The 19,070-nt window shown below is 35.9% G+C and overlaps 1 protein-coding gene and 1 long non-coding RNA gene across 8 annotated transcripts in view; one reads left to right on the forward strand and one right to left on the reverse strand.

Annotated features, from left to right (window-relative positions):
- The window catches only part of MIPOL1 (mirror-image polydactyly 1), a 334,097-nt gene that overhangs the window by 124,271 nt on the left and 190,756 nt on the right, over positions 1–19,070 (forward strand). For all 6 annotated transcript variants that reach the window (XM_070428268.1, XM_070428293.1, XM_070428294.1 and 3 more), the window contains exon 10: positions 9,255–9,362. In XM_070428268.1, the coding sequence (XP_070284369.1) occupies positions 9,255–9,362 (108 nt within the window). The remainder of the gene's footprint in view (positions 1–9,254; positions 9,363–19,070) is intronic.
- Positions 1–19,070, reverse strand: part of LOC139019104 (uncharacterized) — a 51,108-nt gene that overhangs the window by 13,250 nt on the left and 18,788 nt on the right. The window lies entirely within an intron of this gene.

The raw sequence follows: 19,070 nt of genomic DNA on the forward strand, positions 1-19,070 counted from the left end.
CAAAACACTACTAGATTTAAAAAATGAATTAGACAATGTAGCAGAATACAATATTAACATCCAGAAATCAATGGAATTTTTATACACCAATAATGAACTCTCAGAAAGAGAAACTAAAAAAAAAATCCTACTTACCATTGCAACAAAAAAATAAGGTACCTAGGAATAAACTTAACCATGTAGATAAAACACCTGTACTCAGAAAACTATAGAACATTGAAGAAAGAAATAGAGGAAGGTACATACAAGTGGAATCATGTATCATCTTCATGGATTGGAAGAATTAACATCATTAAAATGTCCATGCTACCCAAAGCAATCAATAGATTCAATGCAGCCCAGCTGGCATAGCTCAGTGGTTGAGCACTGACCTATGAAGTAGGAAGGAGGTCACAGTCATGGCACATGGCAGTAATTTTGCCGATATTTGCTCCTAGGGCAAGGGAAACAAAGAAATAAAAAACAAAAGGGACTACATCAAACTAAAAAGCTTCTGCACAGCAAAATCATCAAAATGAGAAGGGAACTCTCTCTATGGGAGAACATATTCACCAATGATACATCTGATAAGGGGTTACTTTCCAAAATATATAAACAGCTTATACAACTCAACACCTGGAAGAAACACAATCCAATTTAAAAATGGCCAAAGGACCTGAATAGACACTTCTCCAAAGAGGACATACAATACAAATAGTCAATGGACACATAAAATAATGTTCAATATCGGTAATCATCAGAAAAGCAAATTAAAAATAAAATGAGATATCACCTTATACCTGCCACAATGGCTACCATCAATAAATCAACAAACAACAAGTGCTGGTGAGGATATGGAGAAAAAGGAAACCTCATTAACTGCTGGTGGAAATGAAGCTACCGTAGAAAATAGTATGAGTTTCCTCAAGAAATTAACAATGGAACTTGCATTTGATCCAGAGATTCTACTTCTGAATATATATCCTAAGAATTCCAGAACACCAATCAGAAATAATATATGCACCCTATGCTCATAGCAGCATTATTTTCAATAACTAAGATATGGAAGCAGCCCAAGTGCCCATCAGTAGATAAATGGATAAAAAAGCTTGGTATGACTACATAGTGGAATACTTTGTGGCTGTAAAAAAGAAGAAATTCCTACCTTTTGCAAGAGTGGATCTGCAGAGTATTATGGTAAGAGAAATAAGCCAGTCAGAAAGATAAATATCACATGATCTCACTTCTGTATGGATTCTAATCAACAAAATAAACTGATGGGCAAATTAGGATGAGAGGCATGGATTCATGGAACAGACTGACACATCTCAGAGAGGAGAGGGTGTGGGGGGAACTGGAAGAGATTAATCAAAAAACATATATGCATATATGCATAGCCCATGGACAGACAATAATGTGGTGAAAGCCTGGGATGGGTGGGGGCTGGGTGGACAGGGACAGACCGAGTGGGGGAAATGGGGGACATCTGTAATACTGTCAACAATAAAAATAAAAAAAAAATAAAAAAGTAAAATGGGATAATAGGTAGCAAGATCCACATGAAGACTTGCAGACTTATTGCATGTAAAGTACTTAGCCCAGCACATACTAATTTCTCATTAAGAGTTGATTGATGAACTCTGTTAACCTCTATGAAATAGACACAAACCACAATTTTTCAAATGAATAACTTTTCACTAATACAGCTAACATAAACTTAAATAGCATTACAGAAATGCTATTTTAATACCATAGTATACTAAATAAATACCTATATACATGTTTATATCTTCTAAAATAATTGTTACTTTTACTAATTCTTTTGATTTATGATTTAAAATGTTTCTTTAAATTAGTCTTTTTGAATAATTTATACGGTGTTTTGAAATGTTTATATGTAATTAAGATATATATGTAAAAATATGTAGAAACATATTATTGCCTGGCATGTTGCCTATTAGGTGCTGGTATATGGCCTAGTGGATGGATGCTCAATGCGTATTTACTGAATAATTTATGTTTTATACACACATACACACTCATATCATCTGCATCATAAGTGGTTTCAGGGACTTCTAATTATTTTCTTTTTTAATCTTTGATATTTTTAAACCTCTATAATATTATTTAAATATTTACTTAAACCAAGTTGTTCATATTTTTCTAAGGCCTATGAAGAGACAAGTTACCTTTTTGAACTTGAAAACTCTTTATTCCAAGTTACTGTAATGTTAGAAAAGCATTCTAGTTATTATTTTTAACCCTAAAATAGTTTTTAAATTTTTTTCTAAGTGAAGAGAAATAAAAATCTATTTATGTAATCCTAAGTACTTCCAAACATCTGCAGTTTAAAGTACATAATTCACATTGACACCAAAGTTTGTTTCTGTTTTGACTGGAAGAGTTTGGTATTATTTTTTGTCTGGAAAGGAAAGAGTTGTATAGCATCCAAGTGGGAAGATGTTTGTGATTCAATCAAAATGATCTGTGACTGAAAGCAGACTGTAGAGGAGAAGAAACAGCAGCTGTTAAACACTTAGATAATATTGGAGAACTGGATGTTAGAAACTTAAGGCATGTTATCTTTCAGATAGTAAACATAAAGTAAAACAGAATCGTAATGTATTATCTGCTTGATATAATTCTTCAGAATTCACAATGAGTAAAAGGAAATCACTGCTGAAAACAGATTTTGTAATAATTATGGGCTGAATTTATTTTATAAAAATTTGCCATGGATTTTTGTTTTTTATATGTTTAACTAGAGGCCTGGTGCATGAAATTCATGCACAAGTGTCGCCCCTAGGCCTGGCCGGCGATCGAGCGCGAGCATCTGGCATGGAAGGGCAAGTCCCAGCTGACCTCTGGGCTTTGGGCAGCACCTGGGCCCCCGGGCCCCCATGCATCCCCCTCCGCCTGAGTCACAATGCCCGAGTTCCCACATGGAGATGCAGTGAGGGCGGCCGGACACTGCAGGATGGGGTGCAGCGTGGGCCTCTGGATTACCCAGCAGCGCTGCACAGAAGCCGGGCAGGTAGTGCACTCTCTCCCAGCTGGCCTCACAGACCAGCTCCTGCACGAACTCACATGGAGCCCAATCGGCCCCTGTGGTCTGGGCAGCTGTGTTCGGGCTCATCTGGAAAAGGCAGATGGGTGCGGGGCAGGCTCCTCACAGGCGCCTGACCCTGGCGTCCCAGGGGAGGGTAGCAGGGAGAGTGAGAGCAAGCTTGTGGACATCCCACATTCTCACCTCACCTCTGTTCCCGTCACCCCCACCCCCAACCCCAGGTAGCCTGTGAGAGGTTGCAGATGAGAAGTTGCAGCAAGTTGCTGACGCCTGCCATGTCCGCTCCGCCCCCTGGTGGTCAGCACACTTCATACCAAGTGGTCTAACTCCGTCTTTCTGTTGAACTCTAGGCCGAACGACCGCCTGAGGGGACAATTTGCATATTAGGCTTTTATTATATAGGATTGCCATGTTGTAAAATTAGTTGGGTTTGTTTACAGAGGCAAAATTAGTTTTCTTTTCATCAGCGAGCTTAGCACAGTCATGAACCGTGATAACTCACTCTGCTACAATTACCTTTTTTATCTATATTGCCCCACTCATTTACTCCTCATTTTGTTTGAAATCACAGACAAAATATCCTTTTTATATGTGACTTCTATTGTATATTCTTAAAAGGTATGGACTATGGTTTAAAACGTAACCACAATACCATTATAAACCCAAAAATATGAAAAATGATTCTTTAATATTATGAAACACTTAATTGGTTTTCAAATTCAAATGAACTCTTAAATGTCACATTTTTTCCTCTTCATTTTGAGTTTGTATGCAAATAAGAATCATACATTGCAAATTATTGAATTGACTATTAACACATTGTAGATTCCCCTTCTATCTCTTTATCTTTTGGAATTTATTTTTTTAAACAAATAGTCAATTTTCTTTCAGAGTTTCCCAATTTATTCATTGTATCTCTGTAGTGTCATTTAACGTTTCTGTCTTGTCTCTTCTATAGCTATGGCAATTTAATATGGAAACTTAATCATATCTAAATTAGTCTTTATTAGCAAGACTACTTTACAGGTAGTTTTGTGTTGTTTCATGTGGAAACACATGTTAAGTTGTGAAAGAACTATGTGTTATTAGCAGATCTCAGTGTCTAGATGTCTTAGTATATTAATGATTTCAAAAGTGTGATATTCTAACATTCCCTTTCTCTTTATTGCCTAGAATATTTTTATAGTCATCTTATCTATTGTTTTATTACCTAGTGGTAAAGTTCATATAAGAAAGACTGGATAAATTCTTGGCTTAGTATATATTTAGTTTACTTACATTGGCAATTTACCCAACAATGATAATTAGTTTTTTCAATTTTTTATTGTCATTATAACCTCAATAAATTAAGCTTATTTTATGTAACAATATATTGCAGTTACTACCCTTTGTGATATTCAAATTGTCTTATCTTTAGGTACTGGGGAGCTTTTCAAGTTAACTCCTGAATCCTTTCTGAGTCTCTTTGATAGTTACTCAGTTTTGATAGTTAATTTAAAACTGCCAAGAACAGATGTTCCTGGATTATATTGTGTATTTCTTGTCTCTGACCTGGAATCAGCCATATATCCATGGAGTTCTTAATTTTAGTCAGAAATGGTACTTGGAACCCACAGTCTAAGTAGTAGGGGTACTCATTGCTGCTGGGTTTGCTATTGTTCCTAGCCTTTTTTCAATGGGCAAAACTAGGAGACACAAACACATATACACTTTTTAAAAAAATTATTTTTCTTTATTGATTAAGGTATTGCATATGTGTCCTTAATTGACCCATTGCTCCTCCATTCCCCCCTCATGGCCTCAGCCCTCTGGTATATGTGTCCATTGGTTAAGCTTATATGCATGCATACAAGTCCTTTGGTTGATCTCTCCCCCTTACCTCCACCCTCCCCTACCTTCCCTCTGAGGTTTGATGTTCTGATCAATGCTTCTCTGTCTCTGAATCTGTTTTTGTTCATCAGTTTATGTTGTTCATTATATCCCATAAATAAGTGAGATTATGTGATATTTATCTTTCTCTGACTGGCTTATTTCACTTAGCATAATGCTCTCCAGTTCCATCCATGCTGTTGCAAATCATAAGAATTCCTTCTTTTTTTACCACAGCGTAGTATTCCATTGTCTAGATGTACCACAGTTTTTTCATCCACTCATCTGCTGATGGGCACTTAGGCTATTTCCAAATCTTAGCTATGGTAAATTGTGCTGCTATGAACATAGGGGTGCATATATCCTTTCTGATGGGTTTTTCTAGTTTCTTGGGATATATTCCTAGAAGTGAGATTACTGGGTCAAATGGGAGTTCCATTTTTAGTTTTTTGAGAAAACTCCATACTGTTCTCCACAGTGGCTGCACCAGTCTGCACTCCCACCAGCAGTGCACGAGGGTTCCTTTTTCTCCGCATCCACACACACTTTTTAAAGATAAAACTCTTTGGATCTTCCTACTGATTCTTCTAATTCAAATTCTCGATTAAAGGAATTTTAATTAACTTATTAATCATTCATCTGTGTCTTTTGCATCTTGTGGTGAGAATCCAGGTTCTCAAGTACACTGTGACAAGATACGGATAGCATTTACTTAAGTTCAATTTGAATATTAACATTTTTAAAATATAAAATTTGTAAGAAAACTTCTAGGTCAAATTCATGCATTAGAACTGTTAGGAATATTAGTATTTGGCAGAATATGAACAGGGAAGATACTGTGTTATTTTAATTGTGTCAGTTCAAAAGGAAACTGTCTAAAACCATTATTTACTACTTGATTTCGGGATATATTCTCAAGCATTTCTCATTCATTAAAGTAGGGTGATCATAACACCTGAAAGTGTAGCCCTTTGGGACACTTGCCACTTTGGTCTCTAGGCTTTATCTTCTCTCCTTCTTATACTGCCTGACTATGGAAACTGAGCCCAAAAACACAATAAGGATAAATGCCCTCAGTGAAAAAATCACTTTATTATTCTTAAGCTTTTCTTATCCCTTTGTTTACAGTATTTTTAAAAATTGGCCCGGGAGTGCCTTCCACCCATCTTTTCAGAAAGAATGAAAGAACATCAAATGAAGAAATAATATAGGGTTGACTAAATCTAAAGAAATCTTAAATATAGTTAAATATAAATCCAAAGTGTATTTGATGAGAGCATTTATATATGTTTTATTCAGTTCAAAGTTATTGTTGGCTCACTACAATTTGATTCCTAGGTCAGTGTTGAATTTAAACCTCATGAAGAAATTAAATTAAATTAAACATTTCTCGAGCTAGAGTGAGTGAATTCTTTTTGTGCATCTTGTAGATAGGCAAGAAGTCTTTATCCTTGGACCATTTCTAATTTACATGGGAGTACAAAAAATAGGTGGCCAGACAAGTTGTGACTGTGGTTTCTAACTTTTATCAGATATTTCTTCTTTCATTTCTTTTTCCCTGTATCCTCCCTCTTTCACCTTTTTCAGCTTCTGAAATCATATACCCAAAATAAGCTCAACTTGGATGTAATCTGTTCCATGAAACATTCTTTTATCCCCATAGTCAAATGTATCTACCCCACTTTGTAACCTCATAGTTCATATTTAGTCATTTCATTTCAATACACAATCCTATATAATAAAAGGCTAATATGCAAATAGACCGAACAGTGGAACAACCGAACAACCAGTCGCTATGATGTGCACTGATCACCAGGGGGCATGCGTGGACATGGCGGGTGTTGGCAGCAGGCAGCAGAGTGCAGAACATGGCAGGCGTCGGCCCCAGCGGGATGGTGGAGCAGGTGATAAGGGGTGCCAGACCAAGACGGGGCGCCGGTAGCTGTCATCAGGGTGAGCCTCTGGAGTACTGAAAATTCTTTCCTCCTGCATGCCGCAGTCTCGCCTGGCACTAGCACCTGCTGCCGGTGCCCGGCACTGGCCCCGATCACCCCTCAGGGCTTTTCCACCTCCCCCTACTCCTGAGGGGTGATCAGGGCTGGCAGCCACCTCTCATACCCACTGCCAACAATGTACCCGCTCACACCTGCTTCTGGTGCTTGCCCCGCTTGCACCCACAGCCAGTGCTGGAGCTGCTGGTCACACCCACTGCCAGCACCAACCCCGCTTGCACCCATTGCCAGTGCCAGCTCCACTCACACCAACTCCTGGCGCCGGCTCCACTTGCACCCATAGCTGCCGCACCTATCGCCCCTGAAGGCTTCTCCACCTCCCCCTGCTCCTAAGTCGCGATCGGGGCAGCAGCTGCCACTCGCACCCGCTGACTGGCGCCGGCCCAAATTGCTCTGCGCTGTCAGCGGGTGCGAGCGGGGCCAGCGCCATCAGAGCATGAGAGCGGCGGCTGTGGGAGACCAGGGCCAAGGCAGGAGGGGCCAGGTAGGGGTGTGGAGGATGGGCCAAGACCCGCCCCTGTGCCCACTGCAGCCTCACGGCTCACAGTTCCTTTCAAGGTGCACGAATTCCTGCACTGGGCCTCAGTGCATAATAATTTTGTGCTAAGATTATTTGAAAATGTAGAGAATAATTGTAGTAGAGAATATTTTCTACTAGATTGTGATGCTTACTGTTACGTCTTACTTATTTTCATGCCTCATTTGTGTCTTCAATAAACACATTTGAACTTTGATTGCGTTGCAACCAAATATTTTGTTACAAGCTAAAAAGGGACAGATACACAGTTTAATTTGTAAGTCATGTGTTCCCTCCACACAAAAGCCATGTGATGTCATGTCACAAAGATTTTACTCATTGTTTTTTAAAATATGATGAGTTGTCACATAACACATGGTGGAATAGACATGGCAATGTGAAAACATCCACCACTTTATATTATATTTGCAGAACTTAGTTTCAGCAAAAAATCTGTCTACTTCGTTAATACTGATTTTAAAAGTTTTAATTTTGTGATTGTTATTTAATTTAATTTATAAATCTGTTTTGGTTTCATAATTGTATTAATATGCTGAGGCATGTATTTCCCAATTTGTATTTGTATATAAACATCATTATATAATTTAAGTCAATATTAAGAGTCTGATATTCTTTTTTTGAAAAGGATTTTTATATTACTCAAGGTTAGTATGTAATAGTCCGGACTGCAAAATATTATAGAGATCAGAGGCAGAAGTAATCAAAGTTAGAGCAGTAAGAAATGCCTGTTTGGATTATGACAGCATCTTTATTATAGCATAATAATTATTTTTAATTCATTATGACAACTAGCCATTTGTCAAATGATTTAGAAGTAACTTTGCCTAGGTCTTACATTAATATGTATAATTACTTATTGGTTGTTAATTATAAATATCCTAATTTTAAAATAGATAAAGAGTGATTTATAACTTTTTCCTGAAAGATGGATTTAGTACTTTTATTTTTTTAGCCAATTTCCCCATGTATGTTCATATGGTCCTGATTTGAAGCATATCAGTTTACATCCTGCATAGTTATTTTGCGAAATGTTTGATATATTCAATTTAAGATCTTGTATGCAAATGGCATGATATTTCATTGATTTTTTTAAACATAGGTACTTCTATTAACCCATTTATGCTTTTATTCATAATTTCTTTTTTTACTCATATCTCATATGTTGCCAGTGGGTCAGAATGTCATTTCACATGTTTGTTATCACTAGATTTACTTAAAAATAGAGTGTAGTCAAAATAGAAATTAAGAACACTTGTTTCCTTAATATTTCCAAGTCTTAAAGCACTCTGTGGTTGTCACCTTTACCCTGCACAATTATTTCTTTAAATATTTATAAAAATCTGAAAAATCTCATAATATATTTTAATCATATATTTTCTTTTTAAAAGTTAATAAAAATTCAAAACAGAATACTACAGTTTATTTATAATCCAATATGATTTTTAGAAGCATCATTATATTCAGCCAGTAGATATATAATGAAAACCATTTGGTTAATGAAAAAAAATTTTAATGTAGTTTGATCTTAACTTTATGAAAATAATTAGGATTTTCTAACTTGTACAGCAATGTTTAGATTAGTTTAAAAAACCAGAAAGTTGCAGTTGAATAGCAGAGTACTATAAACAGTTACTATTACTGTTAACTTACTATTTTCAACATTACTGTTAACTTACTATTCTCTGCAAAAGATACCTTGTCTTTAAGAATACAGTGGCATTAATTCATGTGACTTGATGAAAAAAATGCTGCAACTCCTTTACTTAATGGGATTCTTCCCCTGTGGCAGTGCAAACGGCTGGAGCAGGAGCTTCATCGTTTGAAAGAGCAGAACCAGACTTCAGCAAACAACATGAGACATCTGACTGCCGAAAACAATCAAGAACGTGCTCTGAAGGTAAATCTCTGTTCCTTCTTGCAGGCAAATTAAGGTTGTAAGCCCTTGGTGCCAGCTCTCTGTGCTGCATATATCAGCTGTGTACATTTCAGCAGAAGTGAGCTGTGGTGTTTGCCAACAGCCCCTTCTTTAAACACAGATACAGCACCCTTCTGCCATGGTATTATCTTATCTCATGTATGTGTACATGAAAACAACATATTTTCTGAATTTTGAGTGATATCTATTAATAACTTTTGGTACCTGTTCATTCTATTTCAGATTTTTATAATATTGTGTTTCCTTTTGTGGTTAATAGAAAGTGGCCACACTAAAAGAAAAAATTAAATCATGAACTCTTCTTCCCATCAATATTTATTACACTAATTTTTTTAATGACTTTAAATATTAGTAACCCACAGAACTGACACCCCTTGAAAGGTATGTGAATGTTTGGGAATTGAAATGGTAATTAAAATGTTGCTTATTACCAAAAAAGGAAAATATATTCTACTAGAATTTGAAACAAGTGAAGTGTACATTTCATGACAAAAAGTTCTGTTTCTTGTAATACAGATCCAATAATCATGAAAAAGGACTAAGTAGAATTATTTTAATTCTACTTACAGTATTTTTTTTCTTATGACTTTCCTTTTTTTTTTTTTTTTTTTTTTTACTTTTCCTCAGTTCCTAGCATAAAGCCTGTGACCTAGTACTGGTCCCTGCCCTCAAGGTGCTAACATTCTCATGAACAGGTTAAAAGGGAAAAAATAATACCCATGGGAAACAGAAAAAAATCCATCACTGTTGATATTGCCCAGTAAAAAAAAGATGTGCTGTCTGTGGGATTGTATAGTACTTTCTTGTCTTGAATTAATTCATTGTTTCAGATTACAGGAATTAGCACTGTAACTCACTATCTATTAAAATTGAGAAAGTATTGGCATTTTGATGTGGAACATATTTTTAATATATCTAAAAAGTATGAGATTTGGTTGAAATCAGATTTTTCTACAAAATGTATTTAGCTTCATTTTGAAACTCTCAGTGGTGGGTTTTGTTATTATTATTTAATGCACTTTTTCTTCTATTCTTTAGAATTTATGGGTGGACCAGAACAATAAATGGAAAATAAGAGACTTGTAGATTTCTGTGATTATTAATTAATTATCCCAAGGAATTTATTCTAGTATGAGTAAAATATTGTATAATAAATTTTAAATATATACTTGCAAATTGAAAGTAACATTGTTTTTTTGAAACTTTATTTATATTGTTGGCACAATTACAGACATCCCTATTTTCCTCCACTTTGCCCACCTCCATCCAGCCCCCGTACCCCATTTTCTCTGGCTATCGCCACGCTATTGTGTGTGTCTATGTGTCAAGTATAATGTTCTTTGACTAGTCCCTTCACCTTCTTTCATCCAGTTTGCCAGCACCCCAACACCGTTCTCTCCCCTGACAGCTGTCAGACTGTTCCATGTACCCACGCCTCTGTTTCTATTTTGTTCATCAGTTTAGTTTGTTCATTATATCCCACCTATAAGTGACATCATATGATATTTGTCTTCCTCTGACTGGCTTGTTTCACTTAGCATAAGAATCTCCAGGTCCATCAATGCTCTTGTAAAAGGTAAAGCATTCCTTCTTTTTGATGGCTGCATAATATTCCACTGTGTAAATGTACCACAGCTTTTTTATTCACTCATCTACTGATGGGTATTTTGGCCATTTCCAGATGTTGGCTATTGTAAATTATGCTGTAATGAACATAGGGGTGCATGTATTCTTTTGAATTAGTGTTTCAAGATTCTTAGGATATATTCCCAGAAGTGAGATCACTGGGTCAAAGGTAGTTCCATTTTTAATTTTTTAAGGAAGCTCCATACTGTTTTTCACAGTGGCTTCATTCTTGCCAACAGTCTGCATTCCCACCAACATTGCAGAAGGGTTCCCTTTAATCCACATCTTCACCAGCACTTGTTTGTTGATTTTCAATGATAGCCATTCTGACAGGTACGAGATGATGTCTCATTGTGGTTTTGATTTGCATCTCTCTGATGATCAGTGATGTTGATCATTTTTTCACATGTTTATTGCCATCTGTATGTCCTCTTTGGAAAGAGTCTATTCAGGTCCTTTGCCCATTTTTTAATTGGAGTGTTTGTCTCCCTGGTGTTGAATTGTATAAGTTCTTTATATATTTTGGAAATTAACCCCTTATTAGATGTATCATTGGCAAATACGTTCTCCCATGCAGTGGGTTCCAGAACCGGGAACCCAGAAATAAACCAATGCCTTTATGGTCAAATAATATTTGAGAAAGGAGGCAAGGACATACAGTGGGAGTAAATAAAGGCTGTCTCTTCAATAAATGGTGTTGGGAAAGTTTAACAGTTACATGGAAATAAAAAGAAACTAGACCACCAACTTATACCATACATAAGAATAAACTCAAAATGGATAAAAGACTTAAATGTAAGTCATGAAACCATAAAAATCCTAGAAGAAAACATAGGGTGTAAAATTTCAGATAATTCTTGTAGGAATATTTTTGCTGATATATATCCTAGAGCAAGAGAAACAAATGATAAATTAAACAAATGGGACTACATAAAACTAAAAAGCTTCTGCACACCAAAAGAAAGTTAAGTTGTTTGAAAGGCAGGCTCTGTCATCTTGTGTTGTTTTATTACCAGCTTTTGGGGACAAATTTCATAGCTCTATGTGATATCACTATTCCCATTTAAAACAGATCCTACAATGGAAATTCTAGTTTGTTAAGTACATAATTGCATAGTCTTTACTCTGACATTTTTTATTTTGTGTGTATTTGTGTTAAATTGAAATAAATGGCAGCTGCTATTAATGGAGAGAAATACATGCACATTTCTAAGAGGTTATTAGAATTAGAAGGGAAGATGTAGACCAAAAGAAACCTGGAAGTTAAAACAAAACAAAACCCAAACCTTATAAAATAGAAATCTCTGTAAACCATAGATTATATAATTTAAAGTAATATATAAACAAAACTACAGTTTTACTCCTGAGAAATATATTACATTAAAATCTTTTCTAGTTGCCTATTTTTTTCTGCAAAAGTCTCAAAATTTTTCTCTTGTGTTTTAGTCCTTTATAACTTTATCCATTAACTAAGCCAATTTAAATTTTTTGTAGAATAGAGATGGGAGGAAGAATTCATATTTAAAAATTCATAAATTTAATCGTTTTAAAGGCCCTGTGCTCATTTTAGCTCTTTTAAAAAATGTATAAAACATTTTTTAGTTATTTTATGCCATATTTCCTCCTGTGAAATCTAAAATTTATTATGAAAATTAGGTCATTTATAAGACATCAGCTTTATCCTAAATCAATTTTTAATTTCTTATTTTGTCCTTATTTAGTTCTCTATTATTGCATTCTGTGTCATCAAGTTTTCATATAAGTTAGGAATAATAAGTTTATTAATAAGCTATCTGATGAATTAATTGTTCGTCTCCTTTCTGAGCAGTAATTCTATCTTTTACTATCTACTTACAACTATCATTTCTTTTGTTTACTAACTTGTTTAACATTTAGATAGTATCCAAATGAGCTTTAGGAAGACTTTTTTGAAAGAGTTATTTTCTCTGGGAGCTTTCATTCTGCCAAAAATACTTCTAGTATTTTATCATGAATGGTACTATTATTAATTTAACTAATAAAATTAAACTTGAATAGAGTGAGGGCTAAAAATTCATGTTTTATTTCATTGTGTTACATTGGAATTCCTAAAGGAAACAGTCCTAGAGTTATGTTTAGGAAAAGTCTTAAGTTAATGGTCAAGCCTTACATAAAACTTTCTAGTTGATAATTTAGACAAATACACAATTATACAAACTTGACTTGTATAATTCAAACTTGACTTGTATAAAACAGAGGCGTGGGTACATGGTATATTGTTTAATAACAATGTATTCATTCTTATAATCAGAAATTTTTTCTATATTTTTTTGTGGTAGAGCATAAAATTGGATTTTTGGTGATCATTTATACATTATTTTTGAAAAGTAGTATGGAATTATACTATTATAGTAGATAAATTGCTAGCATGACACTGTTTCCCTACTTTTATAATATTTGCATTTTTCCCAAATAACACAATGCTACATATAGAATATGAGACTGAGAATTAACATGAAAAAAAAAAACCACAAATTATTTATTTCTTTAAAATTTGTCCACTGATGTTAAGAAATTGGTTTCTTGAAGAACACAGTTTTGGTCATCTAATGTTTTTAAAATAAATTTAGATTAGCCATAAATACACAGACATCAGACTTAATAAGAAATTTTTGTATATGCTCTTTTTTCCTCTTTATGTATTTACCTTTCTTATCACACATCTTTAACTTCCTACAATTCGACTTCTCCACTGTAATTCCATTGGAACCCATTCTTTCTGAGATTATAAGTGATCTCTGATGATTAAACCTGTGAAACTTACCATTCCTTGTCTTACTCAATATCCCAGTGAACCTAACTGGAACATGTTTCAATCTTTTTGGGGTTCTCCCTCTTGAAATATTTTTTTGTAGTACTCTGTTACTATATTGTCATTTTTTCTTGGTCACTATTCTTTAGCTGTTTTCTCTTTTTCTGTGTATTTCTAAAATATAAACGATCCTCTGGGATATGTGGTTAGGCCCTTATTTTTCTTTCTTTAAAAAAATATTTTTTTAGAGGAATTTTAGGTTCATGGCAAAATTGCACACAACATGGAGTTCCAACATATCCTTTTGCCCTAATACATGCACATGCCCATAGCATCCAGCAAGAGGGTGGTACGTTTGCTATGATCCATGAACCTACTTCAGTGTAACTCAAAGTCCATATTTACATTAGGGTTCACTCTTAGTGTTGTATATTCTTTTTAAAAAAATATATTTTTATTGATTTCAGAGAGGAAGGGAGAGGAAGAGATAGAAACATCAATGACGACAGAGAATCATTGATCAGCTGCCTACTGCACGCCCCTTACTGGGGACTGAGCCTGCAACCTAGGCATGTGCCCTTGACCGGAATCAAACCCAGGACCCTTCAGTCCACAGGCTGACGCTCTATCCGCTGAGAAAACCAGCTAGGGCAGTGTTGTATATTCTTGACAAATGTAAAAACATGTATCTACCATAGTGGTGTAATGCACAAGAGTTTTACTTTGAAAATCCTCTGTGCTGTACCTATTTATTCCTCCCTCCCCCAAGACCTGCCAACCATTAATCTTTTTATCATCTCCACAGTCCTGCCTTTTCCAGAATGTCATGGTGTTGCAATTAATAGAGCTTGTAGCCTTTTCAGATAGGCTTCTTTCACTTAGGAATATGCATTTAAAGTACCTCCATTTTTTTCATGGCTTCATAGGTCATTTCTTTTAGTGTTTAATAATATTCCATCTTCAGGATGTACCATAGGTTATTTATCCACTCACCTACCAAAGGATATCTTGACTGTTTCCAGATTTTAGAAATTATGAATAAAGCTGCTGTAGATATCCATGTGCAGGTTTTGTGTGCTCATAAGTTTTTCAACTCATTTGGATAAATGCCAAGGACTGCAATTGCTGGGTTGTGTGTAATAATATGTTTAGTTTTGTAAAAGTTGCCAAACTGTCTTCCAATGTGGTCATACCATATTTCACTCCCACCAGCAATAAATGAGAGTGTCTCTTGCTCCATATTCTCACCAGCATTTGTTTGTTTGTTTGTTTTTATTGTGGGCTTGTCTCTTCAAATTTCATCCATTTCTATATCACTTATCAGTTATATCCTAATGGCTGCCTTGTATGCCTTCCACTTGCATGTCTTAATGTCTCCTTAACCTTAACAAGTTTGAAACCAAATCCCTAATTTGACTCCCTCACCCTTCTCTTCTCCTTAGGCAGAAGTCAGAACCTGAGTCAAACACTATCGACTATATAATTTAAAATTTATTCCCAATTCTATTTTTCTTTGCCTTTATTGTAGAAGCTGTTGAAGGTTCTCAGCCTTTCTTTTTGCCAGTGAGGCATAAGAGGAATTCTAGTAGGAGGGGGAAGAAGTTGGAATGTATCTGAAAAGTCTCAGGCGCCATTCCTTTCTTCATTTCTCCTGGAGCACTTATGCGCTGCCTGGAACTGCAGCATCTATTTTATAGCCATGAAAAAAATGCCATCATTGAGCCCCTTAGTGAGTGAACCACTTCGAGAACATTAGCATCTATACCCTGATTTATTTGTCTGGTGACAGAAATAGTGCCTATATTTTAAATCACTCTTAATAGTTTTCTATTATGTACTTCCAAATTGACCAATTAATGGTACTACCATTCTCCTAGACATGAGCTAATACAATTAACATAATCTTCATATCCTTTTAAGCTCTCAATTATAGTTTGTCAATTCTGCAACAGCGATTTCTTCCCTACTTTTTTCTTAATTATCCTATCTCTATCCTCTGTCAAGTTCATGATCTAGACCAGTGGTCAGCAAACTGCGGCTCGTGAGCCACATGCGGCTCTTTGGCCCCTTGAGTGTGGCTCTTCCACAAAATACCATGTGCGGGTACGCACGTCCAGTGCGATTGAAACTTCGTGGCCCGTGTGCAGAAGTCGGTATTTTGTGGAAGAGCCACACTCAAGGGGCCAAAGAGCCACATGTGGCTCGTGAGCCGCAGTTTGCCGACCACTGATCTAGACAGTAATGATACCCTCCTAACTTAATTTTTCTGTCCCCAGTTTCTCACCTCTTTAATCAGTTGTCACACTTCCATTAACTATCATTACAAAATAGATAGTACTTTTCTACTGAAAACCCCTCACTAAGTCTTGCTTTTTACGCAATGTAAGAAAATGGAGATATCCTGAATGACCCTCCTGATAAAAACAATTAATAAGGACAATATATATATCTTCACTCAAGGATATTTTTCCATTGATTTTTAGAGAGTGGAAGGGAGGGGGAGAGACAGAGAGAGGAACATCTATGTGAGGGAGACACATCAGTTGGTTGCCTTCCTTATGTGCCCTGACTGGGGCTGGGGATCAAGCCTACAACTGAGGTACATACCCTTGACTGATATCAAACCTGGGACCCTTCAGTCTGAGAGCCGAAGCTCTATCCACTGAGCAAACCCGGCTAGGGCAAAATTTATATTTTAAGAATATTTAACAGCAATATTACTGAGAAGGTAAGAAGATCAGGAATTTGAAAAGGCCCTAAACAAAGTGGAAATGGGACACACACACACACACACACACACACACACACAATAAGTGATTATCTGAAGTGGTCTTTTACCCTGAGTGCATTCGTCAAACCTGGGTAAATTTGAATTCCATTTTAATGACTTCAAGGGGGAGACAGACTGGAGAGAGAGCCCAGAGCCTGTGTAAGCCAGAGTGCAATGAGGTATGCTCTCCTGAAGCTGGTATCCTAGATGGCCACAGCCTTAGTGTCAGGTAGAGTCAAGCCCTTTATACAAAATAAGACAGCAAGGTAACTTGACTTTTTTGACTGTGGAGGGGGAAGCAGCACTGAGAATATATGATCTGCAGCTCCCTTTCAGGCAGGTTGAGAACCACACAGGTTGCCTGAATTTTTGTTGTCTGCTGAAGATTTCATTTACAGTATTCCTACCCTGAAGGGGCCCATAGACAACAGATAAAAGAAAATTACCTTCACCTTAAACCTTCAATCTTTCCTATAAAGTTTCAAAGTTCCTGAGCTATCCAAAAAACATGTAAGAGAAAAAGGCACTTCCAGTGAACGTCCACAAACACACAAGACAGCAGAATCATGTATTTCACAAATGGAATATAAGGGTTTAAGTAAGAACTTTCAAAAGAGGTGCTTGAGCCCAGCTGTTGGGGCTTAGAGGTTGAGCATTGACTCACGAACCAAGAGGTCACTGGTTCGATTTTCGGTCAGGGCACATGCATGGGTTTCAGGCTCAATCCGCAGTAGGGGGCATGTAGGAGGAGGCGATCGATGATTCTCATCATTGATATTTCTATCTCTCCCTCTCCCTTCCTCTCTCTGAAATCAATAAAAACATAAAAGTAAAGAAGTGCTTGAGCAAGGTAAATGACTAAAAATGATCAAAGGAATTTGGGTAAAAACTAGATGAAACTTATAGAAATTAGAATAATTAAAATTAAACAGCATATAGGTTGAACAGCAGATTTCAGAGTTTAAGAAACTGTTAGTGAACTAGAAGATAGAGTTGAACAAGTGTGGCAATGGAAGTCAGAGAGACCTCAGTTCTAGGAATACCAAAAGAACTCTAAGTATGAAGAAATTGCAGAACATCAGATTTAAAGACAAATTGTTAAAAATAACAATTAGAAAAGACATATTTACTAAGGAATGGCAGTTATATCCACTGACTTATCAACAGTAATAATGAAATAATAAATACACTCAGAGTAACAAGGGGAATAATTTTTTAAACATACACAAAGTAACTTTGTCAAGAGGGAGAGTAAAATATGGTTAGGTAAATTTTAAAAATTAGTTGCTTTCTATTGTCTGAGGAATGTAATCTAAATCTCCTAAGGATGAAATTTAGGATTCCACATAGTTTTAGCTTGGTTTTTCTTTTCTTTCTTTGTTATTTTTTTTTTAATCTTTCTTTAGTATTGATAAACCCCAACCATCCCCCACTACTTAGAGTTTCCTAAATGTGTCATGTTCTTTAACTTCCTCTACTCTTTATTTCTGTTATGGCTTTTATGTAATTCCGTCTCTAATATAGTTGATTGCTTACATATCATCTTCCCTAAATAAAAAACTTGAGCATAAGGGATCAATAGCTTTTTCATGTTGCTATTCTCTTGCAATTTAGCACATTGTTGAACTCATATTACATGACTAGTAAGTTTTTAAAATAAAAATAAATTTTAATCTGTCCTAGTTGAAGTCAACATATTTATTGAGTATCTACTAAGTTCAAGACACGGATGACATGAATTTATTCTGGCATAATATTGTCTTCATAGTCACTAACTGCCCAACAAACTCTTTCGAAGGATTTTTATTTTGTGTTAAAGTTTCTTTGCTCATGAATTGAGCAGCATCAGTAATTTTAGCTTTTTACTATTGGTTTAAAAATATTGATAGAAGAGATTTCTGTTTTGTCCTTTTCTCTTTAGAGGTCACTGCAGGATAAACTCTTTTAAGAGACTGAGTAACCAGCAAACACCCTTTCTACCCAATAGTAAATAATAATATAATTTCTTATGATGAAATCATATATTGGAATGAGTTTTTAGTCATTTTCCTATGTTGGCCATGTTAATGGCCTGCCTTTGATATGCCTAAATGATGCTACCCTTCTGTCTGTGGGGTATGGCTTTGGGTTATTTTCTGGTAGCTTACTCTAGTGATGGATTTTTAATTTTAAAATTCTGAATTGCCCATTTATTAGTTGTAGAGCATTGATTAAGTCAGTTAACTTCTCTGAGTATTGGTTTCCACATTTGTAAGATGACAGCAGACATATTGTTGCAATTGATAAAATGTATGGACAATCTATACTAATAAAAGGGTAATATGCTAATTAGACCAGGATGACCGGATATCTTCCAGACATCCGACTTCCTTCTGGACAGTTAGGGGGCAGCCAGGCTGGCATGGGGACAGTTAGGGGTGACTAAGCCAGCAGGGGGACAGTTAGGGGGCGACCAGTCTGGCAGAGGGGCATTTAGGGGGCA

The sequence above is a fragment of the Myotis yumanensis genome, unplaced genomic scaffold (genome assembly GCF_028538775.1).
Source record: "Myotis yumanensis isolate MYYU_CA2020_CCGP unplaced genomic scaffold, mMyoYum1.0.hap1 SCAF_1, whole genome shotgun sequence".
Lineage (NCBI taxonomy): Eukaryota > Metazoa > Chordata > Mammalia > Chiroptera > Vespertilionidae > Myotis > Myotis yumanensis.